The sequence below is a fragment of the Dasypus novemcinctus genome, chromosome 21 (genome assembly GCF_030445035.2).
Source record: "Dasypus novemcinctus isolate mDasNov1 chromosome 21, mDasNov1.1.hap2, whole genome shotgun sequence".
Taxonomy (NCBI): domain Eukaryota; kingdom Metazoa; phylum Chordata; class Mammalia; order Cingulata; family Dasypodidae; genus Dasypus; species Dasypus novemcinctus.
Window position 1 is genome coordinate 58,984,132 of NC_080693.1, and position 25,985 is coordinate 59,010,116.

The 25,985-nt window shown below is 56.0% G+C and overlaps 1 protein-coding gene across 1 annotated transcript; it reads left to right on the plus strand.

Annotated features, from left to right (window-relative positions):
• Positions 1-166: 166 nt before the first annotated feature.
• ERBB2 (erb-b2 receptor tyrosine kinase 2) lies at positions 167-25,628 on the plus strand. Its single transcript, XM_058284166.1, has 27 exons — positions 167-589; positions 6,819-6,970; positions 7,839-8,052; positions 8,808-8,942; positions 9,194-9,262; positions 9,398-9,513; positions 9,642-9,783; positions 10,173-10,292; positions 10,580-10,706; positions 16,553-16,626; positions 16,731-16,821; positions 17,047-17,246; positions 17,581-17,713; positions 17,796-17,886; positions 18,636-18,796; positions 20,087-20,134; positions 21,109-21,247; positions 21,327-21,449; positions 21,693-21,791; positions 22,001-22,186; positions 22,331-22,486; positions 22,593-22,668; positions 22,994-23,140; positions 23,450-23,547; positions 23,737-23,925; positions 24,225-24,477; positions 24,638-25,628. Exons 1-27 carry the CDS (start codon positions 517-519, stop codon positions 25,006-25,008), a joined length of 3,783 nt encoding a protein of 1,260 aa, XP_058140149.1. The 5' UTR covers positions 167-516; the 3' UTR covers positions 25,009-25,628.
• Positions 25,629-25,985: the final 357 nt, after the last annotated feature.

The window sequence follows — 25,985 nt, forward strand, 5'->3', positions numbered from 1 at the left end:
GGCAGGCGGCCCCTAAAGAATTCCCCCAGAATCCCAGAAGAGGCGGGCCGTTCACTCTCCTCTGCTTTTAGGGGTTCTTCATGGAATGTTTGGGAACTGCTGCGGGAAACCCAGGCGTCCGGGCGCTGGGAGCGGCACGCGGCGGGCAGGCCTGCGCCGACAGAGGGAGAAAGTGAAGCTGGGAGTTGCCACTCCCAGAGACTTGCTGGAATGCAGTCGGAGGGGGTGAGGGGGGGCGAGCTGGGAGCGCGCTCGCTCCCAATCACAGGAGGAGGAGGAGGTGGAGGAGGAGGGCTGCCTTGAGGAAGTACAAGAATGAAGTTGTGGAGCTGAGATTCCCCTCCACCGTGGCCAGAGAGACGAGAAGAAGCCTCCGAGGCCGCCGCACGCCCCTTCCCAGGGTGCCCGGCCCCGCGCGGAGCGCCCGGCCTCCTTCGCTCGCCCCCCACCCGGCTCCCCCCCCCCTCCCCAGCGTGGTCCAGCCGGAGCCATGGGGCCGGAGCCGCTGTGAGCACCATGGAGTTGGCGGCCTGGTGCCACTGGGGGATCCTGCTCGCCCTCCTGCCCCCCAGAGCCGCGGGCACCCAAGGTGGGTCTGGCGTGGGGAGGGGATGGAGCAGCGACCGAAGCCCCTGCAGGCTGCATCCCCCCCGCAGAGATCCCGGGACGCGGGCGGGCAGAGGGGGCACACGAGCTCTTCCCACCCCGAGTTGTGGAGTGTCCAGGCGCAGGGGATAGCTGGGCCCTCGGGCGGTGGGAGGGGGCAAAAGAAGTGGGGCAGGGGGCAGTTACACCGAATCAGCCCTAGATGTGCCATTCAAGGGACTGGTGCTTCCCAGACTCCGGGAACTTGTCAGAAAAGTTCTTAGGAATTGTTCGGAAAGCTTTTCGCCCAAAGGAGTATTGGTGGTGTGTGTGTGTGTCTGTGTGCGTGCGTGCGTGCGTGTGCGTGCGCTCGTGTTCCCCTTAAACCCCTTCAGGCTTTCCAAAGCTTTTCCAGTTGGCAGCCTCCGCCTCCAGACTGGACTGGGCCGGATTCCTTTGGGGGTCCCCTCCGCCCTGTCCCTCCCCACCCCCCTTTAACCGCTAGAGTTGGGTGACTCCAGCGCCAAGCAGGGTGCAGGTGTAGAAAGGGGAGGCGGGGAGAGCAACCTGTCCTGCCCGCTGGGGGAGGAGAAGGGGCAGGAGGCTGCAGAATTGCCCTATGCTGGGGTCTTGGAGTAAGGGGAGGGGTTGACGGGTTGTTTTGAACAAGTTGCTTTAGGGCCAGCTGGGTGCTTCGTGACTTTGGGGTGTACGTGTGCGGTGGTGGTGGGGTCTCATGGTCTGAGGCACAAAGTGGAAGAGTTCCAAGGGAGTTTTTCCCGGGCGCTTGAAGGAGGGTAACAACAGGGGGTGTGCAGAGGGCCGGCCTGTTGGCCTGCCTTTTCCTTCATGCTGTGTGTGGGGAAGGGGGCGAGGGGGGCTGGTGTGATCTGAAAGGGGTCTCTATCCGCCTGTAGGCAATACGGATACACGCAGACGTGTCCTGGAGGTAAACCCTGTGTGGGGCCCTGGGCATCCTCTCCTTTAACCCTCAACAACCCTGAGAGAGGGGTCCTGTTTCCATTGTCCAGGTGAAGAGCTGGGCCTCAAGGAGGTTCAGGAACAGCCAATCGGTGGTGGGGCCCCGATCCACCCCAGCCGCTCACTCGAAATCACTCTATTAATCTGCCCGGAACAATAGGAACGCTTGGCGCGTCACTGGGCTGTGGGGAAGACAAAATGAGAGTGTTCCGAGAGTAGTGGGTGGTCTCCATAGGCCAGGGAGTCCGGGGTGTGTGTGTGTGTGGCATCGTGTCCCGTGTGTTGCCTGAGGGCCCCCCTGTCTGGACATCGCCGCACTATCTGGAGAGTCAACGTGGGTGTCCGAAAGAAGCTGCGGGTGTCTGAAAGAAGCTGCGTGCCTTTGCCAGGGTGCTCCTGAGTTGTGTGGTCTGTGTGTTTGTGTGTCTGGGCTCAGTGTTGCCAAATAGCAGTCTCCCTGCCGACTGAACTCTGCCCTCTCAAGGAATTCCCTCAAGGTGCTGTAAACAGCCTGAGGTGGCCCCTGGCCTCCTCTGTGAGGACGGAGGCTCTGCCTTTCCCGGTGAGCCCACCCTTTCTCTCCCTGTCTTCACCCCTGGTCTCCTGAGGAGTAGGGTGAGGCCAGGCTGGGTGGCCAGGCCGAGCTGCTGTCCTCGCAGGCCGGTGGCAGCGGGCTGGCTGCAGAGCTAGGATCTGAGGGGCATCCTGCTCGCCGTCTCCTGGGGCCTCCTCATGTCTTCCTCACCCCCCAGCCTGCACTGCTGGGCGTGGTGTGTCGGGAATGATTAAAACGGAGCACACTGCCCAGCTGCCTCGAGCGCCCCCATTATTATATATCCCATGGGAGCACCCCTATTATTATATATCCCATGGCTGGTTGAGGGGCAGGAATGCGGGGGTGGGGCGGGGGGGGAGACCTGGGGCAGGCTCAGAAGGTCAGAATTTCGCTGAGATCCTTTCTGAGCAAAAAATTGCAGCAAACACATCCTTTTTCTTTTTTTTTAAATCTTGCAGAGCTCATTTTATTTCTAGTATGGTTCTCCCAGCAGCCTCCTTCCCTCTTTTTACTATACTTGGGGAAAAGTAATCTTATTTCAAGAGAAAACAATCTGAAAGATGGGATCAAATGTAAAAAGAAAACATGTTGCACTCCGTTGTTAAACACAGAGCACTTCTTACTTTCTTTTGGTTTGGGATCATCCATGCTCCTGCTGTACTGACCTCTCAGAGGCCTCAACTTTCAAAAAATGTACTGAGTGTTTCCTGGGTACCAGGCTCTTACCCGCAGGCAGCTTCATTTCATCTCTACATAGGTCCTGTAAGTCGGTGTGCAGATAAGAAAACCGAAGTTCAGAGAAACGAAGCGTTTTATTCAAGGCTCCACAGTTGAGAGTAACACCCAGGCAGGTTTGGACTCTAGAGAGGAGGCCTCAGGGATTGATCAGAGTCTTGATCCATTCAACAGGAGGGGCCGAGCAAAGCCCTGGCTTAGGGGCAGCCACGTGGCCAGGGATGGATGACCTTCCCATCCACTTACCTAGGCTATAGAAAGTGGGGCTGGCTCCCCCCACCTGTCACTATCCCCCAGCTGGGGCCCCGAGGTCTCCTCCTGGCCGCGGAGTCCTCTCCCTCCCCATCCAACCCATGCCTGCCTTCTTCTTGGGTCCGCCCTTCATGGCAGGGGCCTGAGGGCAGGAGCGGGCAGAGACCACTGGGGCATGCAGGACTGTGGGCGGAGGGAAGACAGCTGAGGCGGAAGTAAGAGGGACCAGAGCAGAGCTGGGCCTGGGGGGTGCTTGGGGCCCGGAGTAGTTTTGCCTGCCTCCAGGGGGTTAGAATGATCCAGAAAGAGATCCCCTTCCCCGCCCTGAGCCGGTGGGAAGTCCCTCTGGCCTGATACCTCCATCTCTTGCTGGCCACCTGTCCTCACCACCCCTGGGAACAGAGGCGAGGTAGAGCAAGGGGAGGTGTGTTCCCAGGGGAGTGGGAGAATTATTTAGCTAATGTGTGTGTTGCCACGGTTCTGTTGACAAAGCCTTGTTGTGTTTACCGACTGCTTTTTTGTTCCTTATCTCACGTAACTCTCTGAGTTAACTCTCACTTAAAAGTTAACTCTCACTTAACCTCTCTGAGGGGAAAAAGAGCTGTTTTTATTATCCCCCCTACTGCCAAGTTCAGGTCAGTGAATATTCATCACTTGAAGGCCTCCTAGGTAGCAGGTGCTGCAGGGCTTAGCCCTGGAGGGGCTGAGATGGGGAATCCCAGGCTCCAGAGGTCTAGGGACCTATCCAAGGTCACCCGTTGAGTGGCCCAGCCAGGGCTCTGCTCCCAAGAGCCTGAGACGGGGCCCCATACGCTGGGTGTGAGTGGCTGGGCGAGACCCAGAGGGACTGCAGTGTGGGGAGGTGAGTCTTGGGGTGGTCATGGGGAGGGGGTGCAGGTAGTTTTCCTGGTCATGTTCATAGAAACCAGAGGAAGTTTTGCCTTCTGTGCTGGCAAGCAGGAGAAGCAGCTGGGCCTGAAGGTTGGTGGGGAGGAGGGAAGCTGCCTGAGAACCCCCGGCTGGGGCCAAACCCTGACCACCAAGGCCCCAGAAGGACGTGTGGGTGCATGCTCTGCCCTCACCCGTCCCTTCTGACTCGGGCACTGCTGGCTGGACTTCATTCATTCACTCAGCAAACGCGTAGCAGCTCCCTGTGTGCCCTGGCCTGAGCGGCCTCACCCTGTCTTGGCCGTGGAGGTTTGGAGGTTGGGGCTCCGGAGGGGCAGGTGGCCTGGAGACACAGAGCTTCCCTGTGTGAAATCAGGACCCTTAGCACCCAAGAAAATAAATGGGGGAAGGTGGAATAGGGATCTGTGGTGAGGACTGCGTGGGGGAGCTGGGTGTGGAGATGGGGGTACTGGTGGGGGATTGTCGGGAAGGCCTTCTTGCTGCATGTCAGGTTGGCGGGGGTATTAGCTGGCAAGCTTCTAGCTCCCTGGGAGTAGGCCTTAGTGTACCCTTTGGCCACCTGTCTGCAAAAGAGTCTTAGTCCAACTTAAATTGGTCACAAATCAGGTCAACAAACCGGTGGGGCGGGGCTCCCTGCCCTTCTGATCCTCCTGCCCAGCCCGGCCCAGCCCGGCCACCCCGCCCTGCCCAGCGTCCTGCAGTGTTTATCCCTGGCATCAGGAGAGCGAGTGTGTATTTATGTTTGTGTGGCAAGCGGGGTGTTTGTCTGTGTGCAGTTAGGCCTAGGGGAAGAAATGTGGGCTCTAAGGCCAGAGACAGACCCGCGTTGACATCTTGTCTCTTTTGCTCGCGAGCTTTGTGTTCTTGGGAGAATCTTAACCCGTCAGCCTCAGTTTCCTTCTTTGCAAGATAAAAGTGGCAGTCCCAGTCCCTGGAGGGTGTTATAGAATCCCCCAAGTGCCAGCTGGGTACACAGTAGGCGCCCAGCTAATGCAGCTGCTCCTAGTTTCCATGGTTTTTGTTTTTCTATTGCCTGGCTGCCACAGCTGGTGTCCCTTGGAGGTGGCAGAGGGCCACAGGGGGTGGAGACAGTCCCTGCCCCAGACCTGCTGGTCCCTGTCCCCCAAGCTTGGGCCGGGGCCTGGGGTCTGGGTCTGGAGACAGCTGCGCCTGTAAAGCAGCTGAGGCCCCGCGGCCGGGGGAGGTCCTGGCAGCAGGGCGTTATTTTGGGCCTGGCCTGCCACCCCAGGCTCCCGTTTCTCTTGGGACTTCGGGGGGAGGGGCTGGGGAAGGAGGGGTGCTGGTGGGTGAGGCGTGGAGAGGGGAGGCCTGAGGGTCTCTCTCGCCTCAGTCCAGGAGATGAAGCCTTGAGTTCTGTTTCTGGGCCCTTCCCTCCCCCCCTTTGCTTCTTGCCCTCACTGCGCAGAGGCGTGGGAATAGAGGCCACTCTGGATGTTACAGAAAGACCACCAGCCCGGGGGGGAACCCAGGGGCTTGCCCTCCCCGCTTTTCCTGGCTCTCTGGAGGCAGGGTGCTATCCCATAATACCTCCTAGGCTTTGTTGTTAGACTCCAGGTTGCTGGGAGAGCAGGGGTTGGACCTCAAAGCCAGCCACTGTGTTGTCCCCCAAATAGGCATTCAGTCCATGTGAGGCGGAGCGGTGACCAGAAGGAATTCCGGGCAGCTCGGGCACCTGTGGGCCTGTGTGTCTGAGGGTGCCCTCCACCCCCTGTACCCGCCATTAGCACACCCTTCTGGGCAAGATGCGCCAGGTGATTCATCTTCTCACCAGAGCAGAAAAACGGGTTCAGCTGGGCATGGGCTCATCTCCCGCCTGCTGGCAGGCCTGGTGCCAGCTGCTTCCCCGAGTGCACCCTGTACCAGGGGAGGTTTACCCACTCTGGACTCCCTGGGCTCCATGGGTTCTTCTGCTCCCAGGGACACCAGGCTGGGGATAGGTGGGCCAGCGAGGGCAGTTCATCCTGATGCCCTGTGGCGGATGGCTGGCACTGGGGCAGGTACCCAGGACTGACGTAGTGCCCTTGTGGCAGGAGTTCCGGGCATAGGCTTTGCCAGCTGGCACCAGAGTCTTGGTCTGAGGAGGTGGCACGGGTGAGGGTGCCAGCATAGACGCCTTGGCATCGCCCTGGCCCAGGACCTGCAGCCTGGGTCTGGATGCCCATAGCTGGGGTATGGTGCTTCCTTGTGCTGCCTTGGGATATCCCAGAAGTCCCTGCAGGGACCAGCTCCTTGGTTGCCCCCCTTTCACCAGCTATGACTCTAGCTGACCCTCCTTCCCCACTTTCTGGGTGGCATTGGGGGAGTGGGTATCTCTTGCCAGGAGATTGGCACGTGGGTGGTGTTGGAATGAAGTGGGGAGAATGCCCTGAGTTTGTTTGCCTGAGAGATGGTCAGAGGGTATCCAGAGGATTCATGATTCATCTCCTCTCATGGGGGATTTTTACCCCTCGGCCCTGGGCTGTGGCCTATGGGACAAAGGAAGGCTTTCTTTGCCAGCCAACACCCTGTATTGGGCGGATACGCCAGCGCCATGGGGCTGGCACAGAAGGCCTGCTCTGGATGCTCTATGGGCCCAACCTGGAGACTATCCCTGATTTTCCTTCCTAAACACCCAAGTTTTCTTCTGTTAATGCCACAGGCACAGGGGACATGGAAGAAGGGTTCCTGGAGTCGTGCTTTCTCGCCGTCTGAAAAGGCCTAACTTGGGGGTGGGGTGATGAGTGTGGGTTCTGTGCAGCCAGATTGGAGAAGCTCTGACCCATCTCCTGCCCGCTTGCAGTGTGCACTGGCACAGACATGAAGCTGCGGCTCCCGGCCAGTCCCGAGACCCACCTGGACATGCTCCGCCACCTCTATCAGGGTTGTCAGGTGGTGCAGGGTAACCTGGAGCTCACTTACCTGCCTGCCAATGCCAGCCTCTCCTTCCTGCAGGTGAGTCCCATGGGCAACCCAGCCAAGCCCCTGCCTCCAGTTGGGCTGAGCCCTCAGCTTATAGGTGGGTGGAGGAAGACGATGCTCGTGCCCCTTCCCTATGTTTCTTCTCTTATAAGTTCCTCAACCAGGAAGTTCTTCCTAATATCCAGCCCCCATCTGTTCTGCTGCAAGACAAGTTCATTCCCTTTTTTAATATGGCTGGCTGTGGACATCTCTGGGTGGAATGCACCAGTTCCTCTGCTACTGTTTTGCTCTTTTGCTAGCATGATCACCACCCCCATCCAACTCTCCCACCACCATGCCATGCTTGGAGTAGTGGAAAGAGCTGATGGGAGACATGGCATCCAGACTTGGTTCTGTCACGACAAGCTGTGGGAGTGTGGCCCAGGCCCTTAGCCTCAGCGGGTCTCTGTTTCCCTATCGATGCAGTGGGAGCAGTCTGCTTCCTTTGCTTCCTCCCTGGGTCCACCAACTGGGAAATGTATGTGAAAGGGCTCCGAGGAGGTGAGAGAGTGGAAACCAACCTGTTGGGTTGTGTCCAAGGCATCCTGGAGTGGGGCCACGTGGGCGTTGCTTGGTCCGTCAAACCCCAGATGTTACCTCAGCCAGGCCTTCCCTTTTACAGATGAGGAAACCGAGATACAGAGAAGGCAAGGCCCTTGCTAACAGTTTAAAAGGGCTCCCCACGCCATTGTCTTTCCTGATTATACAGGAACCTGGTCAGGCAGGGCAGAGGTGGCTTTTGATCTCCACTTTACACCTGAGGGAGAAAGACTGCTTAGGCGGCTGGGGCCTTGCACCAGATCCCCAAGTGCCAGGCAGCCCTAAAGAGACCTGCCTCAGCCCCTGCCCTGTCCCCTTTCAGGACATCCAGGAGGTGCAAGGCTACGTGCTCATTGCCCACAACCAGGTGAGGCAGGTTCCCCTGCAGAGGCTGCGCATCGTGAGAGGCACCCAGCTCTTCGAGGACCGCTATGCCCTGGCTGTGCTTGACAATGGAGACCTGCCAGACCATGCCACCCCCGCCACCAGGGCCACCCCAGAAGGACTGGGGGAGCTGCAGCTTCGAAGCCTCACAGGTAGTCATCATTGTCATTGAAACCCTCTCAGCCTTATCGAGAGCTGACCAGGGCCTCTACTAACCATGGGGTGCCTTTGTATGAATCAGAAACAGCACGTCCTCTGGGTGGATGCAGGTGGAGCTGGGGAAGGAGCACTTCTAGAAAGTCCTAGCTTAAACCAGCACATGCAGCTTGATAATTAGAATACAAGTTAGGTTTCTGCCCCCACTTGCCTGACTACCCGTGTGCAGTGAACAGCCTGAGTAACTGTACCCAGTGGCCCTGGAGCTGCCAGTGTCCCGAAGCTCTGGGTGCCAAGCACTTTGCATGAACAATCCCCTTTTAGTCTTGCTACAATCCTGCAAGGGAACCATCAGTGTTATTCCCATTTTAGAGATAAGAAAACAGGCCTAGAGAGAGGATCAAGGTCACATCGCTAGTTAGTGGTGCAGCTGGGTTTTTGACCCCAAAGTCTCTATGTTTTTAACGCTAAGCAGTGTGCACAAAGTGAAGGCTAGAGGAAAGGAGAATGCCCTGGACATCTGACCTGGCGTGGGCAACTCCCTCCTCCCTCGGGCCGAGTTTGTTCATCTGTGAAAACATGGATGTGCGTTTGGGGTGCGCTGAGGGTGACTTCAAGGAGTACCTCTGGACGTGCTTGCCGGGGAGCCTGGGGTTAAGAGTTCTGCTCCTCCTGGGAGGAAGGAGGACCCCACAGGAGGCAGAAAGGAGACGGTGGAGAGAGGGTGCCCTGACCACTGCCCACCCCACAGAGATACTGAAGGGAGGGGTCCTGATCCAGCGGAACCCCCAGCTCTGCCACCAGGACACGGTCTTGTGGGAGGACATCTTCCACAAGAACAACCAGCTGTCCTTCACGCGGGTGGACACCAACCGCTCCCGGACCTGTAAGCCCGGCCCCCGCCGCCCACCCGACCCCACACGCCTGGCCCCCACCTCGCAGCCACCCCCCCACCTGCCCCCTCGTCCTGAGTCCCTCCTGCTGCCTCTGCTTCTAGACGGTGTCTGTCTTTGGAGTCCGTGCTTGCTGTCTGGTCGTGCCCTCACTGCAGCCCGCCTCGTTGTCTCTCTCCGCAGAAGCGGGCCTGGCTCGCTGTGCCGCGCCTCTCTCACCCTCTCTCTCTGTTTCTCTCTCCAGGCAGGCCCTGCTCTTCGGCTTGTAATGCCCCCCACTGCTGGGGGGAGGGTTCCAAGGACTGTCAGAGTTGTGAGTCTTAGAGGGGGTAGGGACAGGGTGGGTAAGGATGGCGTGGGTGGGGCTGGATACCAGGCGCGGGGCGGGATGCCAGCACAGAGGGTGCCGCTGGTGAGGGTCTGGTGCTCATCTACCTTTACCCAACAGTGACCCGCACCATCTGTGCCAGTGGCTGTGCCCGCTGCAAGGGCCTGCTGCCCACGGACTGCTGCCACGAGCAGTGTGCTGCCGGCTGCACGGGCCCCAAGCACTCCGATTGCCTGGTACGCCTCTGCCTTGTGCTCACCAGCCCCCTGAGGTGTCTGGGGAGGGACCTTGCTTTGTCCTTCCCTGTGGCCCCTGGCATACCAGGAAGAGGCAGCCTGGTGACCCCCGGCTGCCCACCCCCCAGGCCTGCCTCCACTTCAACCACAGCGGCATCTGCGAGCTGCACTGCCCAGCACTGGTCACCTACAACACGGACACCTTCGAGTCCATGCCCAACCCCGAGGGCCGCTATACCTTCGGCGCCAGCTGTGTGACCGCCTGTCCCAGTGAGTGCCAGGGCTCCCTGGGACTGGGCTGGGACCTGGCATCTCATGGGAGAGAGGGGTGGGCCTTGAGGGCCTGGCTGTGCCCTCCCCATGGTGATCGGGAACATGAACGTAGAGCCAGCCTGTCTGGGTTCGAATCCTGGCTCCTCCACTCACTACCACTGGGACCTTGCAAGTTAGTAAGGTCAGTAAGTTATAACTCTGCAAACTGGGCATGCAGCAGAGGGTTGTGTGGTGAGTAACTGAGTGCCAAGCACCTAGAACGGTGCCTGCTGTGTAGCAAGGGTCTCTCGGGATTGGCTGCTATCCTTCCTGTTATCCCGGGGCCTGGCGACTGCCCACGGCAGGGCGTGGAGGCCCAGGCACAAGCCTGTTCCTGGTCTCCTCAGACAACTACCTGTCCACGGACGTGGGCTCCTGCACCCTGGTCTGCCCCCTGAACAACCAAGAGGTGACAGCTGAGGATGGGAAACAGCGGTGTGAGAAATGCAGCAAGCCCTGTGCCCGAGGTACCCACTTGGCACCCCTAGGGCCAGACCCCAGTCCCTGTCCCTCTGCACGCCTGGCCCAGCCCAGCCCACTCTGTCCCTCCCTTCCTCGGGTGTCCTTTTTTCCAACTGCCTCTGCCCCTGGCCTGGCCCAGGTCAGTCTACATGTTCCCACATATCTCCAGCCCTGACGGGGAGGCGCCCCCGGGGCCCCAGGAGGGGACTGCAGAGAGGGCCCGGGAGGCTGCTAGTCAATCTCGCTGTGGGGCTGAGAAGGCGCCGTCACCACCTGCGCCCGCTCCCCACAGTGTGCTACGGCCTGGGCATGGAGCACCTGCGCGAGGCGAGGGCGGTCACCAGCGCCAACATCCAGGAGTTTGCCGGCTGCAGGAAGATCTTCGGGAGCCTGGTGTTTCTGCAGGAGAGCTTCCAGGGGTAAGGACACAGAGGGTCAAGGGCAGGCACGACAGCCTGACAGCACCGGGGCAGACAGCAGTCCTGAGGAGGAGGCCAGGCAGGTGACGGAGGCAGGTGGGGGACCAGGGGAAGAGGGACTTCTGGGATATGTTCATAAATATCCAGGAACATGCACTTTAAAGAGGTCAAGCCATCCAGAGAAAGTAAAAATTCCCCTTGATTTCATAGCAGGCTTTATCTCGATAGCCCCAAATTGGAAACAACCCAAATGTCCATCAAAAGTGAATGAATAAACACACATGGTGGTGTAGTGAGCCAATGAAATTCTACTCAGCAATAAAGGATATGAGCTGCTGATTCACACGTTAACATGGGTGAATCTCAGAAATGCCATGTAGAGCAAAACAAGCTGGACAGGAGAACGTCCTTACAGTGTGGCCCCAGCTGTGCGGGGAAGTAGAATGGCGAAGCCACTTTCTGGTGATAGAAATCAGAACAGTGGTTGCCCAGGGGTGGGGGGTGGGGGTGGGGGACTGGGAAGAGACGCAAGGGAGATTTCCAGGTGATGGAAATGGTCCGTATATGGGGGTGGTGGACATATGGGTGAGTGTGTTTGTCAAAACTCATCACGCTGTACACTAAAAATCTGTGCATTTTATTGTATGTCAATTATACTTCAATAAAAATATATTCATACAAGCAGAAGATTCCCCTTCAACACTTCCTCCACCTCTACCCCCTTTCCAGAGGGGACCACCATTAACAGTTTGTGTGTGTCGTTCCAGACCGTTCACTTGTTCATAGACCCTGGGAGAGAGAACCTTTCAGTAGTTTGGTTGGGGAGGTTCGCTTATGGAGACTGGATGGTAGTGAGCGTTGGCACTGCTAGCTTTTGAGAGCTTGTCATGACGTGGAGCTGCTTAGTTCTTTCCACAGGTGTGGAGCAGGTGGCAGCAAAGACTAGCAGCTAAGAGCCCAGGCTTGGGAGCAAGACTGTTTTTACTTTTTATAAACAAAACAAAATGAAATGAAACAAAGGCATCTTTTTATTTGGAAACGATTTCAAACGTATAGGAAAGTTGCAAAAACAATACAGAGAACTCCAATATACCCCCTACCAGGTACCCAGACTTAACCAACTTTTCACATTTTGCCACATTTGTTCTATCATTCAACCTACCTGCCTATCAGTTTTTAAACATTTTGAGAGTAGGTTGTATATGTCATGCTCCTTTACCACTCAATGCTTCCATGTGTATTTCCTGAGAACAAAGATACTCATTTATATAACCACATCAAGTACAATTACCAAGTTCAAGAAAAGTAATTGATAAAAAGTACACAAGGACCACCTGGTTACGAAACCTGCCTCTACCCCTTATTAATCGTGTGCCCTCCTCTCAGTCTCTCTGTTCCCTCATCTGTAAAATGAGGGCAGTAAGAGTCCCTATTGCATAATGTAGTTTTAAAGTTCGAATGAATTAATACTTATAAAGCTCTTAGAACAGTGCCTGACATATACTAAAACTTCCTAAATATTGGTAGTTGTTTTTCTAACTTTTTATACTGAAGTACTTTCAAACTTACAGGATAATTACAAAGATAATACAAATCCTACAGAAAACCCCAACATACCCCTACTCCCCAGATACTCATATCCATCAGTTTTAACGTTTTGCCACATTTACCATATCATTCCCTCTATCTATGTATCCATATATATTTATTGGTCCATTTTCTGAACACTTGGGTGTAGATTATCAACATCATGCTTCTTGAACACTTACTACTGCCCTGTATGTTTCCTCAGAACAAGGGTATTCACTTATGTAACCACCTTAAGTGCATTTATCAAGTCCAAGAAATTGAACATTGCTATAAAGCTACAGCCAATATTCCATTTTTTCATACATCCCAATAATGTCCATTTGAGCTTTTCTCCTCCTTTGCCAGATATATCCAGGATTATGTATTGTATTTGTCATTGTCTTTTTTTTTTTAATTTTTTTAAAGACTTTATTTCTCCTCACCCCCCTGTTGCCTCTTCTCTGTGTCTGCTCACTGCATGTTCTTCTGTGTCTGCTTGTCTTCTCTTTAAGGCAGCACTGGGAACTGATCCTGGCACCTTCCAGGGTGGGAGAGAGGTGCTCAATCTCTTGCACCACCTCAGCTCCCTGGCCTGCTGCATCTCTTACTGTCTCTCTTCTGTTTCTCTTTTTGTTGTGTCATCTTGCTGCACCAGCTCTCCATGCAGACCAGCTTGCCATGCGAGCCAGCTTGCCTTTACCAGGAGGCCTCAGGAATTGAACCCTGGACCTCCCATATGGTAGATGGGAGCCCAATTCCTTGAGCCATATCTGCTTCCCTCATTGTCTCTAGTTGCCCCCCTTTTCTTTTTTGAATGTTGCAGAAACACATATACAACATCGACTTTCCCATTTCAGCCACTCCCAAGCATACCATTCTGTGGGATTAACTGCATTTACAGTATTGCGATATCCTCACCAACTTCCATTATTAGACAGTTTTGCCAGCTATGGAATTCTTGGTTGGCAATTTTTTGCTTTCAGCACTTTAAATATATCATCCCACTGCTGCCTTGCTTCTATAGTTTCTAATGAGAAATCTGCATTTAATCTTATTGAGGATCCCGTGTATGTGACACATTGCTTCTCTTTTGACGCTTTCAGAATTTTCTTCATTTTTGGCATTCAGCAGTTTGATTACAATATGCCATAGTGTGGATCTATTTAGGGTTATCCTATTTGTAGTTCATTAAGTGTCATATCTTGGGTTGTATATTCATGTTTTTTATTAAATTTGGGAAATTGTCAGCCATTATTTATTTGAATATTCTTTGTCTCTTTCCCACTTCTCCTTCTAGGATTTCCACAGTGCATATATTGATAGAACTGATAGTGTGCTACAGGTTCTTTAGGTTCTGTTCACTTTTCTTCATTCTTTCTTCTATCTGCTCCTCACACCAAATGGTTTCAATTGTCTTATCTTCAGATTCACTGATTCCATCTTCTGCCAGCTCCAATCTGCTACTGAACACCTCTAGGGAATTTTTTTTTCTTTTTTTTAAGATTTTTTATTTATTTCTCTCACCATTCTCCCTCCCCCGCCCCAGATGTCTGCTCTCTCTGTTCATTCACTGTGTTCTTCTGTAACTGCTTCTGTCCTTATCAGTGGCACTGGGAATCTGTGTTTCTTTTTGTTCTGTCATCTTGTTGTGTCAGCTCTCCATGTGTGTGGTGCCATTCCTGGGCAGGCTGCATTTTCTTTCGTGGGTGACTCTTTTTATGGGGCGCACTTCTTGCGCGTGGAGCTCCACCTACTCAGGGGATACCCCTGCGTGGCAGGGCACTCCTTGCGTGCATCAGCACTGCACATGGGCCAGCTCCACATGGGTCAAGGAGGCCTGGGGCTTGAACCATGGACCTCCCATGTGGTAGGTGGATGCCCTATCCATTGGGCCAAGTCTGCTTCCCTAGGGAATTTTAAATTACTGCTACTGTGATCTTCAGCTTTGTTTGGTTTCTTATTAAAATTTCTCTTTCTCTGTTGATATTCCCTTTATGTTCATATATCATTTTCCTAATTGCCTTTAATTCTTTGCCCATGTTTCCCTTTAGCTCTTTGAGCATATTTAGGACCTTTTTTTTTTTTTTTTAAGTACTGGGGATTGAACCCAGGACCTCGTAAGGCATTCAACCACTGAGCTATATGTGCTTCCCATCCCCAATGAAAGTTGTTTTTTTCGTTTGTTTGTGTGTTTGTGTTTTTTTTTGTTTTTAGGAGGTACCAGGGATCGAACCCAGGACCTCTTATTACACATGGGAAACAGGTGCTCAACCACTTGAGCTACATCTGCTCCCCAGGATCATTTTTTAAAAGGCCTTGTCTGGTATGTCCCAGAACTGATCCTCCTTGTTGATGGTTTCTAATGCTTTAATATTCTTCTTTGCCTGGGCCATTTCTTCCTGTTTCTGTGTATGTTTTTGTTTTTGTTTTAAGATTTATTTATTTATTTATTTCTCTCCCCTCCCCCCCCAGTTGTCTGCTCTCTGTGTCCATTCACTATGTGTTCTTCTGTGACCGCTTCTATCCTTATCAGTGGCACAGGGAATCTGTGTTTCTTTTTGTTGTGTCATCTTGTTGTGTCAGCTCTCCGTGTGTGCGGTGCTATTCTTGGGCAGGCTGCACTTTCCTTCGCGCTGGGTGGCTCTCCTTACACGGGGCGCACTCCTTGCGCATGGGGCTCCCCTACACGGGGGACACCCCTGCGTGGCAGGGCACTCCTTGCGCGCATCAGCACTGTGCATGGGCCAGCTGCACACTGGTTAAGGAGGCCCGGGGTTTGAACCACGGACCTCCCATGTGGTAGACGGACGCCCTAACCACTGGGCCAAGTCCACTGCCCCTCTTTGTATGTTTTGTAACCTTTTGAAACCTGGACATTTTGATATTTTGTTGTATTATTGCTGGAATTTAGAATCTGAGGCATCTGTTCCTTAAGCTGTATCTAGTTAGTATTATTTCAGAGATTTCCTTGGATTTGAGGAACTAACAAAAAAATAGAAGGAAAAAAGATCGAACTGTGCACAAGATCGAACTGTGTAAGTGCATTTCTTGAGGGCTTAGTCAGACAATGAGTTTAGAAAATAGCCCCAGGCCAAAACACAGGCCGCCCTGAGCCTTTCAGTGCACACATCTTGTCAGGGATGGGTGGGTGACCCTAGGAATTCCCCTGTGTACATGGTTCTGAATTTCCCCTCTTCCCTGGGAAACCATTTCCTCATGGTCCTGGGCACTGCACTGAGTCCCACAGCCACAGTCCCTTGCCTCAGACAGCATTTGACTGCTCTTATGGTGTCCTGTAGAAGAGCTCTGTGAACTGCCTGCTACGCTCAGGGCAGGTTGCTGGTCCCTCAGGCCACCAGCAGACAGACTAGGGCAGACATACATGCTCCCAGTCTGTGCACAAGGGTTACTCTGCATCCTTCAGAACTGGGACCAGGGACCTGCACTGGGAGCACTGGCTGGCTCCGTGGGGAGCTGGCGAGGGCATGGGGAAAGCCAGGGCTCCACAGGTCCTACCGCTTTTAAGTAGTCTATTTCTTGATTCGGTGCTTGCCCTGTTAATGCAATCCTTTAACTGGTTTCTGAGATTTGAGAAAGATGTTGCTGCCTGTTCTTTCTGGTTTTTCAAAGCTTCTGTGGCTGGACAGAAGCTTCTCAGTCCACCATCTTGATTGGGGTGGGGGCCCAATATTAGTTTTTTGTTTTGTTTTTTGAGGTATCAGTGTCAGGAAATGAGCCTGGGACCTTTGTAGGAAGCCGGTGCTCAACCACTGAGCCACATCAGCTCCCCTGAGTCAGTTTTTTCGTTTGTTTGCTTGATTGTTTTTCTGTTTTTAGGAGGCACTGGGAATTAAACCTGGGACCTCCCATGTGGGAAGTAGGTGCTCAACCACTTGAGCCACATCTGCTCCCAATATTAGTATTTATTCTGTAGTCTGGATAGGCCCCCTCTTTGCTCATGGACATTTAGATTATTTTCAGATTTCATTCTTACAAACAGTTTTGTCTTGAATGGCCTCTGGGAACAGGGACCAGTGTCTCTGGGCCACACTCCTAGAAGTGGGATTTCTGGATCAAAGGATATAAATATGTTTTGATAGATCCTGCCAAAGTAGGGCATGGGCTTTGAAGCTCAGGACAGGAGCAGCCGGGTTCAGTGTAAGACAGAGGGCTTAAGGGAAGGCATTAGTGGCGGCAGCGGTGGCAGAGCCAGCTGTGGGGGGGCGTGCCCACTCCCTTCCTGGCCCTGCTGACTCCTCACTTGATCTTCCTTCTAGGGACCCCGCCTCCAACCCAGCCCCCCTACAGCCCGAGCAGCTCCGAGTGTTTGAAACCCTGGAGGAGATCACAGGTGGGCTCTGGCTCCGTGTCCCGCCTCCAGCAGCCTGACCCCGCCGTCAGGCTGGGGCTCCTCGCCCTGGTCCCCACTCCCCCAGCCTCACTCTGTGTCTGCAGGTTACCTGTACATCTCAGCCTGGCCAGACAGCCTGCCTGACCTCAGTGTCTTCCAGAACCTGCGAGTAATCCGGGGACGAGTTCTGCATGAGTGAGCGCCAAGGGAGAGGGGGCCTCGGAGGGGGAGGGCTTCCCAGGGAGGCCTTGAGAAACTCTGGGCATGGGTGGGTACTCCTGCTCCCCAGGGGTGCCATCGGTCCCCTTGTGTTGGCCAAGTGTGCTGGAGACAGGAGGAAGCGGGGCGCCGCCCCTGTCAGTCAGGAAGGGGTGCGCGGTGTGGGGACCCCCTGAGCTGAGCACTCCCCTCCTCGCACAGCGGCGCCTACTCGCTGACCCTGCAAGGGCTGGGCATCGGCTGGCTGGGGCTGCGCTCGCTGCGGGAAGTGAGCAGCGGGCTGGTCCTCGTCCACCACAACGCCCGCCTCTGCTTCGTACACACGGTGCCCTGGCACCAGCTCTTCCGGAACCCACACCAGGCCCTGCTTCACAGTGCCAACCGGCCAGAGGACGAGTGCGGTAAGACAGCGAGCCCCGTGCGGCCCACTCCCCACCTGCCCGCAGCCCCCGGCAGCAGCCTGCTGGGACTTGTGCAGGCTCTGCCCGCCCCATGCACTGTTCTTGATAGCCTTTGGCTTGGCCTTGTGGCACGGCTTCTGGTTGGGCCCTGCCACCATGCCTTGGCGTCTGTCCTTTCCCTTCCCTCTCTGTTTCTGGAACCTCAACATGCTTCCTCTCCCTGCATTGCCCAGCACCTGTCCCCACCTCCCAGCCACACCCACAGCCCCCACCCCCGGTTCGCTGAGCCCCGGGGCCTCCCTTAAGTACCCCCTCTGGCCCCTTCTCACTGCAGTGGGTAAGGGCCTGGCCTGCCACTCACTGTGTGCCCAGGGGCACTGCTGGGGTCCAGGGCCCACCCAGTGCGTCAACTGCAGCCAGTTCCTGCGGGGCCAGGAGTGCGTGGAAGAATGCCGACTACTGCAGGGGTATGCGGGGCGGAGGGGGGTGGGTGGAGGGGCAGCATGGCGGCTCCTCCCAGGGCCACTCACCACCTGGTCCCTCTCCCAGACACTCCCGGGAATACGTGAAGGACAGGCACTGTCTGCCTTGCCACCCTGAGTGTCAGCCCCAGAATGGCTCAGTGACCTGCTCTGGATCGGTGAGGCGCTGGTGGGGCCCAGGGCAAAGACGATGGAAGGTGGGCATGGGGGCTATGGGATTGGCAGAGACCTGGCAGGTTGGCGAGAAGCTGCAGGGTGTGCTAGGTCTGGTCAGACAGCTTTGGAGGGGGCTCCACGCTCAGAGACCAAATAGGGTGGTGGAAGGGGAAGGGTGCTGGGGTGCTGGACCCTGGGGCCCTTCGGACTTGAAGGAGACCTCAGGAGGCCTGTGCTTCTGACCCTGGCTGTGCTAAGGTAGGAGCTGGGAGGCCTGTGGGCTCGCACAGCAAGGTACCTGCACTCGAGCCCAGGCCCTGCTTCCAGCCTCGGTTTTCTCAGGGTTAAATGGATATTGTAGTAGTGCCTAATTCACTGGGATGTGGTATGAGTGGAATGAAATGAAAGAGGGTTTGGCACAAGGCCTGAGCGCTGGAAAGGCTTGCTAAATTCGTTGTCATTTCTTGCTATCTTAGGTGACGTGCCACCCCTTAGGTCCCTGTCCGCCTCACCCCCACCCCCGGGCCCCCAGTTCTTCCGCTGAAGCCTGTCTGGCCCACGATCCAGGCTTTGAAGGAGGGCGGTGGAGGGAGTGGAAAGCAGGGTGGTAGGCGCAGCGGTCCGGGTCTGTCGCAGGGCAGATGGAAAAGTGCTGCTGAGTGGCCGTGGTGAGCATGATGGGACCAGAGGCCGGCTCCTGCTGGCCCAGGGGTGTGGGTGCAGCCCCTCCAAACCCTTCCTCCCCTCCCAGGACGCTGACCAGTGTGTAGCCTGTGCTCACTACAAGGACCCTCCGTTCTGCGTGGCTCGCTGTCCCAGTGGCGTGAAACCAGACCTCTCCTTCATGCCCATCTGGAAGTTCCCAGATGAGGAGGGCACATGCCAGCCGTGCCCCATCAACTGCACCCACTCGTGAGTCTGCAGGCCTTTCCCCAGAAAGGAGGGCATTTCTGGGGCTCTTTTCTACAAGGGGACAGCTTGCTTACCATTATCTTTTGCTTTTTCTGTTCAGGAAAGTAACCCAGGTTAAGAAAGTTAAATTACCCAGCTGTATAACATAGTAAATGTACATAAATGTTGCCAGCAGTTCTATCCCCACTGTTAATAATTTGGAATATTTTTCCTCCAGTTTTATCTGTGCACAATAGAACATACTAATTTTCACCAAAATGGGATCATAGAGCATACATATTGTTTGCAAGTTGCTTTTTTCTGCCCCACTAAACAGCATCCTGCAATGATTTTCCATGTCCTAACATGGTGAGCTCCCTTATTCTTATTTTTTTCATTTAACTTCACAAAATACATGAAGACATCATTATAAAATGTTGCAAAGGAAACACCTCCTCTCACTGCACTCCGCTGCCTGCCCCCTCCCGCCTCCTCCCTGGGGAGACCATCGACTTCACTGTGGCGTGTGCAGCCTTCCAGGCCTCACATGTGTGTGCGTTTACATAGGCAGACTGCACATATATTAGCTTGAGCCACGTAAAATTGCTCTCTTCACAGGTCAAAAATGGGCAAAAGACAGCAATTAGACATTGTTTACCCTCATAATCAGTTTTGTTTTTGAGTTTGTGTATTTTTTAATGTAAATGGGATCAAACTCTACAACTCGTTCTGTACTTGCCCTTTTTCTCATTTAAATATCTCAGAGTCCTTTTCTTGTGAGTGAATAGAGATGTATCTCCGTTTTTAAACTGTTCCATCTGCAGCATGGACATAGCATAACGTATTTAACTGTGCCACTCCCTCCCCTTTTTTTCTGGTATAGCTGATTGCAGTTCTGCTTTGCGTACCAGGAGCATCCTTGTGCCTGGCCCCTAGTGTACAGGTGCTGCCATGTTTAGGATGTACCTTGGGAGGTGGAATTGCTGGGTCATAGACATTATTTAATAAGTATTGCCAAACTGTCCTCTGGAGAGGTTGTGTCGGTTTACCCAGGGATTCTTTGATGGAGGGAATAGCTGAGCGGTTTCATCTCCACCACAGGCAGTGCCGGGGAGTGGGGATGCAGGCTGCCCTGGAGAAGGAACCCCTTTGTGGGGTGGTGGAAAGAGCCCTGGTGATCTTCTGCCCAGTCTCTGCCTGTGTCAAATGGGGATGATAACCAGCCACGCCCACCCTCTGGGGTTTGTCGTGAGCCTGGAGCGAGCCCAGGAGGCTGGTTCCCAGGGTCACTGACCAGACTCTCTCCTGCAGCTGTGTGGAGCTGGATGACAAGGGCTGCCCCGCTGAGCAGAGAGCCAGGTCAGTCGGGTCAGATCGCCCCCCTGCTGCCCCTCCCCCACTGGCTTCTGGGTGGTCACCGGAACTGCACCACGGACCTGCTCAGGATGCTTGGGGAGGGGGGAGGCAGGAAACGCTGGCTACGATGCCCAGTACCTCCCTGCCCTCAGGTCATCTCATGAGACCTCGTCTAGGCTGTGTTTGCTCAAAGGTTCTGGTGTGGTGGCCCGTTGAGGAAACCTAGAGAAGGAATAGGGGTGAGGTCTGAGTCAGGTCGGGGCCAGATCTGGAGGGCACGGGCCCCGGCCACCAGAGCACAGAGTTGGGCTTGGTTTTCTGGCCAGTGGGGAGCTTTGGGAAGGGCTCTGGGGAAAAAGCGATTGGCACCTGTCCAGGGCAAGCATTTGTTCATGAAATGAGCAGTCACTAGGTGTTTTGTGCCAAGCCTGTGCCAAGTAGTAGGGAGCGGGGAGGCGAGAATGACAAGGACCAGGGTCAACACTGGTATGGGCCAGGACAACCCCATGGAGGGGTGGTGTTCCAGGCAGAAGGAACGGCATGTGCAAAGTCTTGGCCCATGGGGGCATATGGCTAGAAAATCAGAATCACAGGGTGCACATTCCTGGGCCTTACCCCATACCCCAGTCACAATTTTGGGGGATGGGGCTCCAGAATCCTGCATATTAATAAGTGCCCTGGTGATCTTTATGCCATGATGTTTGAGAAGCCTGGACTAGAGCCACAGGTCAGAGCATGGAGAGTTTGGACATGTGGATGGAGAGGACTTTGAATGCCCAGTGAGTTTGGACTTTATTCTGGAGGCAGTGGGGAGCCAAGGCAGGTTTTAGAGTAGGGCAAGAGAGGACCAGAGCCCACGTGTTACCTATCTGACATCCCTTTCTGAAAGCCAGTGACCTTCATTCCCTCCACGGTGCCCCTTGCTCCTCCTGCCCCCGCCTGGCTCCCCGGTCCCTGACCCTGGTCCCTGCCCCCAGCCCGGTGACCACCATCATCGCCGCCGTGGTGGGCATTCTGCTGGCCGTGGTCGTGGGGCTGGTCTTCGGTATTCTGGTCAAGCGGCGGCGGCAGAAGATCCGGAAGTACACGATGCGGAGGCTGCTGCAGGAAACCGAGGTGGGCGGCCTGAGGGCGCGGCAGCCGCCCTGGGGTCTGTGGCGCAGCCCCCGGCCCAGACGCCACCCTCTCTCCCCAGCTGGTGGAGCCGCTGACGCCAAGCGGAGCGTTGCCCAACCAGGCGCAGATGCGGATCCTGAAAGAGACGGAGCTGAGGAAGGTGAAGGTGCTGGGATCCGGAGCTTTCGGCACCGTCTACAAGGTCAGGGGCCGGGCCAGGGCCAGGGGGCGTGGCCAGCGATTGGGGCGGGGCCGGGAGTTGGGTTGAGGGGGCGGCAGCGCAGAGCTGTGGGCGGAGCGGGCGGAGCTGCTTGGAGGGTCAGTTACAGAGAACCTAGGGTTGGTCCGAGGAGCGGGAGGGTGCGGGGAGGGTGCTCCCAGCACCGGCGATGACCCCTGGACTTCGGATGGCCACTTTTCCCGCTCATAACCTCTTTCTGCCCAGGGCATCTGGATCCCAGATGGGGAGAACGTGAAAATCCCAGTGGCCATCAAAGTGTTGAGGGAAAACACATCCCCCAAAGCCAACAAAGAAATCCTGGATGTAAGCCCCCTTGCCCTCTCCAGCCGGGAGTCAGGAGGACTCCCCCGCTGCAGCTGTAGGCTCTGTTCGCCCTTCTCTGGCATTTGGGGAGATACTTTACGATTCCCCTAAAACTTACACTATTAACCTGCCTAGTTGCTGCCGTGGCTCTGGTCTATGTTTAGGGTGAAGGTGTCCTCCCGCCTCTCAGTGTGTACCCTCGTCCCCAGGAGGCATACGTCATGGCTGGTGTGGGCTCCCCATATGTGTCCCGCCTACTGGGCATCTGCCTGACATCCACTGTGCAGCTGGTGACGCAGCTTATGCCCTATGGCTGCCTCCTAGACCACGTCCGCGAACACCGCGGGCGCCTGGGCTCCCAAGACCTGCTGAACTGGTGTGTGCAGATTGCCAAGGTATGCAGTTTGAGGGCCTGGGCTGTGCAGGTGCCCCTGGGAACAAGCTTCCATCTCCGTGCCAGGCTGGGATGGGGAGATCCCCTGCAAGAGGGACCAAGGGGTGGCCTAGCAGAAGGTCCACAGGGATCCCTCTGATCGCAGGGGATGAGCTACCTGGAGGATGTGCGGCTAGTTCACAGGGACCTGGCTGCCCGGAACGTGCTGGTCAAGAGCCCCAACCACGTCAAGATTACAGACTTCGGGCTGGCTCGGCTGCTGGACATCGACGAGACTGAGTACCACGCAGATGGGGGCAAGGTGAGGGGCGGGAGCACAGTGAGGCAGGGCCCAGTGGGGTTTGGCTCCTGGACATTCCTGGAAATGGCTATACCCATCTCAAGGGTTTCTTGCTCTCTTCTTCCAGGTGCCCATCAAGTGGATGGCGCTAGAGTCCATTCTCCGCCGGCGGTTCACCCACCAGAGTGATGTGTGGAGCTACGGTACGTGGAGGGGAAAGGGCGTTGGGGGCAAGGAGTGGATGAGGAACCATGGCGCTGGGGGAGGCTGGTGTGGGGAGTAATTGATGGGGACACCTTAGCATGTATGTGGGAAGGAAAGAAGGTGCTGCCTGTGCCCCGCCCTCCTGGGTCTGTGCATCCCCCAGGAACTGGGTGGAGACTGAGTAGATCCTGCCCCTTGGCATCACACCCCTGTCTTCCACACCCCGACCCCCCCCATGATGCCAACTCCTGAGCAGAGCCTTTGGGGTTCAGTACACTAGAGGCTCCTCCAGTACCCACATCCCTCGCTCTGTCTCTGCCCCAGGTGTGACTGTGTGGGAGCTGATGACTTTTGGGGCCAAACCTTATGATGGGATCCCAGCCCGGGAGATCCCTGACCTGCTGGAGAAGGGGGAGCGGCTGCCCCAGCCCCCCATCTGCACCATTGATGTCTACATGATCATGGTCAAATGTGCGTGGCTGGGCTGCGTGGAGGAGGGGTGGGTGGAGAGGCCCATGAGGGACGTGGGTGGGAGGGGGCCAAGACAGGATGTATGCAGCCCCAGGTTCCCAGCGTGTTTAAAGGAGCCTTACAAGAGTCTAGTCTCCCTTTCACAGTGAAGTCTAGAGGAGCCCAAGACCCAGCTAGAAAGATTTACATGCAAAATAAAAGAGAAAACAAGGGCAGCTGGCCAGCGTCCAGAGCGTGGCCCCCCTCCCTGGGCTTGTCTAGGTCAGTGGGAGCAGGGAGTTTGGGATGCTGAGCTCCTCCCACCCGCAGGTTGGATGATTGACTCGGAATGTCGGCCGAGGTTCCGGGAGCTGGTGGCTGAATTCTCCCGCATGGCCAGGGACCCCCAGCGCTTTGTGGTCATCCAGGTACTGGGCCGCTCTATCCCCTCCCAGCCCGTGACTACAAGAGCCCTCCCCTGGAGTGGGGGGCAGGAAAAGGAGAGGACTCCTGGGTCCAAGGTCTCCAAGTCCCGCTCAGGCCTGCCTCTTGTCCTCCCTGAGCTTTGTGCGCTGGGTTGGGGAGGGGCTGCCACCTTCTGTCTCCCTGCTCCCCAGAATGAGGACTTGGGCCCGGCCAGCCCCTTGGACAGCACCTTCTACCGCTCGCTGCTGGAGGATGATGACATGGGAGACCTGGTGGATGCCGAGGAGTACCTGGTGCCCCAGCAGGGCTTCTTCTGCCCAGACCCTGCCCTGGGCGCTGGGGGCACAGCCCACCGCAGGCACCGCAGCTCATCCACCAGGGTTGGTGCCCTCGGTCACCCGGAGTGGGTGTTTGGTTTCCTCCCCCCCACTCTGTGGACTTGGGTCCCTTTCTCCCATGTCCTCGCAACTCCATCATCGCTCACTGGAGACCCCCTTGCCCTTAAGGAGGATTCCTTCCGCCTTCCGACCCGTGGCCACCTGTGAACCCATTCTCTCCACACTGTCATACCGCAAGGGTGGCCCGTTTACTTCCTGTGACCCTGTCATTCATCTCCCATGGTGCCAAGCCACCCAGATCCACGAATGGCCCCCATCATGACCTTCTCTCTTGTCCTCAGAGTGGCGGTGGTGAGCTGGCCCTGGGGCTGGAGCCCTCTGAGGAAGAGCCCCCCAGGTCTCCGCTGGCACCCTCAGAGGGGGCTGGCTCTGATGTGTTTGATGGTGACTTGGGAATGGGAGCAGCCAAGGGGCTGCAGAGCCCCCCCGCACATGACCCCAGCCCTCTGCAGCGATACAGCGAGGATCCCACAGGAGCCCTCCCCGCTGAGAACGATGGCTACGTTGCCCCCCTGACCTGCGGCCCCCAGCCGGGTATGGAGCCCACGCCGGAGCTGAGCGATTGATTGGGAGGCAGGGAGAGGGGGGTTGGGTCTTCCACAGTCTCCGCTCACTGTCCACCGTGAGGGGCAGTGGTGGCGGCAGGGACACCCGAGTTCCTTTCCCTGATGGTCCCCTCCTCTTGCCCTTTCAGAATACGTGAACCAGCCAGAGGTTCGGCCGCAGGTCCCCTCACCCCTGGACGGTCCGCTGCCTCCTTCCCACCCTGCCAGTGCCACCCTGGAAAGGCCCAAGACTCTCTCCCCCAAGACTCTATCCCCTGGGAAGAATGGAGTTGTTAAAGACGTTTTTGCCTTTGGGGGTGCTGTGGAGAACCCCGAGTACCTGGCACCCCAGGGTGGGGCTCCTCCTCCACCCCATCCTCCCCCTGCCTTCAGTCCAGCCTTTGACAACCTCTATTACTGGGACCAGGACCCATCTGAGCGGGGCCCACCGCCCAGTACCTTTGAAGGGACCCCTACGGCCGAGAACCCTGAGTACCTGGGCCTGGACATGCCAGTGTGAACCAGAAGGCCAAGCCTGCCAACCCTGCCAGGCCCTCAGGCAGCAGGGAAGGCTCGACTTCGGGCCGGTGCCGGGACGAGGAGAGGAGAGGGCCCTCTGATCATCCAGGGGAGCCTCCATGCCAAGAGCCTGTCCTGAGGGACCTTGCTTCCACCAGCATTCCCAGATGGCTGAGAGCCTGGCTGGAAGAGGGGGGAGCACTGGGAGTCTTGAGTGATTCTTCTGGAGCCCTGCCCCCCCAGACCTTAGGGTCCCATGGATGCCACAGCCACAGTCTCACCTGAGCCTGCCTTCTTCCAGATCCCTGGTCCCAAAGGACTTGGGGAAGCTGAGCCCAGGAGTGGAAGAGGCCCGTAGGGAGTTTCTAAAAACAAGAGCAATCTATTCAGAAACGGTGGCCCTGAGATGCAGCTCTGCCCCCAGAAGCGGGGAGTGGCAGCCCCCAGATCCCAGTCCTTGTACAGAGTGCTTTTCTGTTTTGTTTTTACTCATGTTTTTTAAAGATGAAATAAGGACCCAGGGGGAGAGATGGTGTGTGGAAGGGTCCGTGGGGTTGGGAGAAGGGGTGTCCCCCTTCTCCACACCTACCACCTCCATTTGCAAATATATTTTGGAAAACACCTGGGCACTGGCCTGTGTGTGGGAGTGCCATCCAGTACTGCCCCCCTCACCTACACTCAGCTCATCTTCTGGGAATCTCTAGAAAGCTTGACTGAGGAGCCTGATTTCCAGTTTTCTGGGTTGGAGGGAAGGGACACAGTACTGGGGAACTGAGGATTTGTGAGCCCTTGGACAACCAAATGATTCTTGCTTAGAACAAACTAATTCCTAAAGCCACTCACCAGAATGGGGTAACTTCCTCCCTCTAAGTAAAGGGGCTTGGGTTGGGGAAAGAAGAGACAGTGTCCACTCTGACTCATTCTCCTTGCCTCAGCTATCAGAGGAGCCCATTGAACTAAGAAGGAATTAGCCAGAAG

What these genes read in the sequence shown, in the direction of transcription:
- ERBB2 (XM_058284166.1), top strand. Translation starts at nt 517, where the DNA reads ATGGAGTTGGCGGCCTGGTGCCACTGGGGGATCCTGCTCGCCCTCCTG. An exon ending in CTGCAGGAGAGCTTCCAGGG is followed by an intron (nt 10,707 to 16,552) that starts GTAAGGACACAG and finishes TCTTCCTTCTAG; the next exon opens with GGACCCCGCCTCCAACCCAG. An exon ending in AACCCTGGAGGAGATCACAG is followed by an intron (nt 16,627 to 16,730) that starts GTGGGCTCTGGC and finishes CTGTGTCTGCAG; the next exon opens with GTTACCTGTACATCTCAGCC.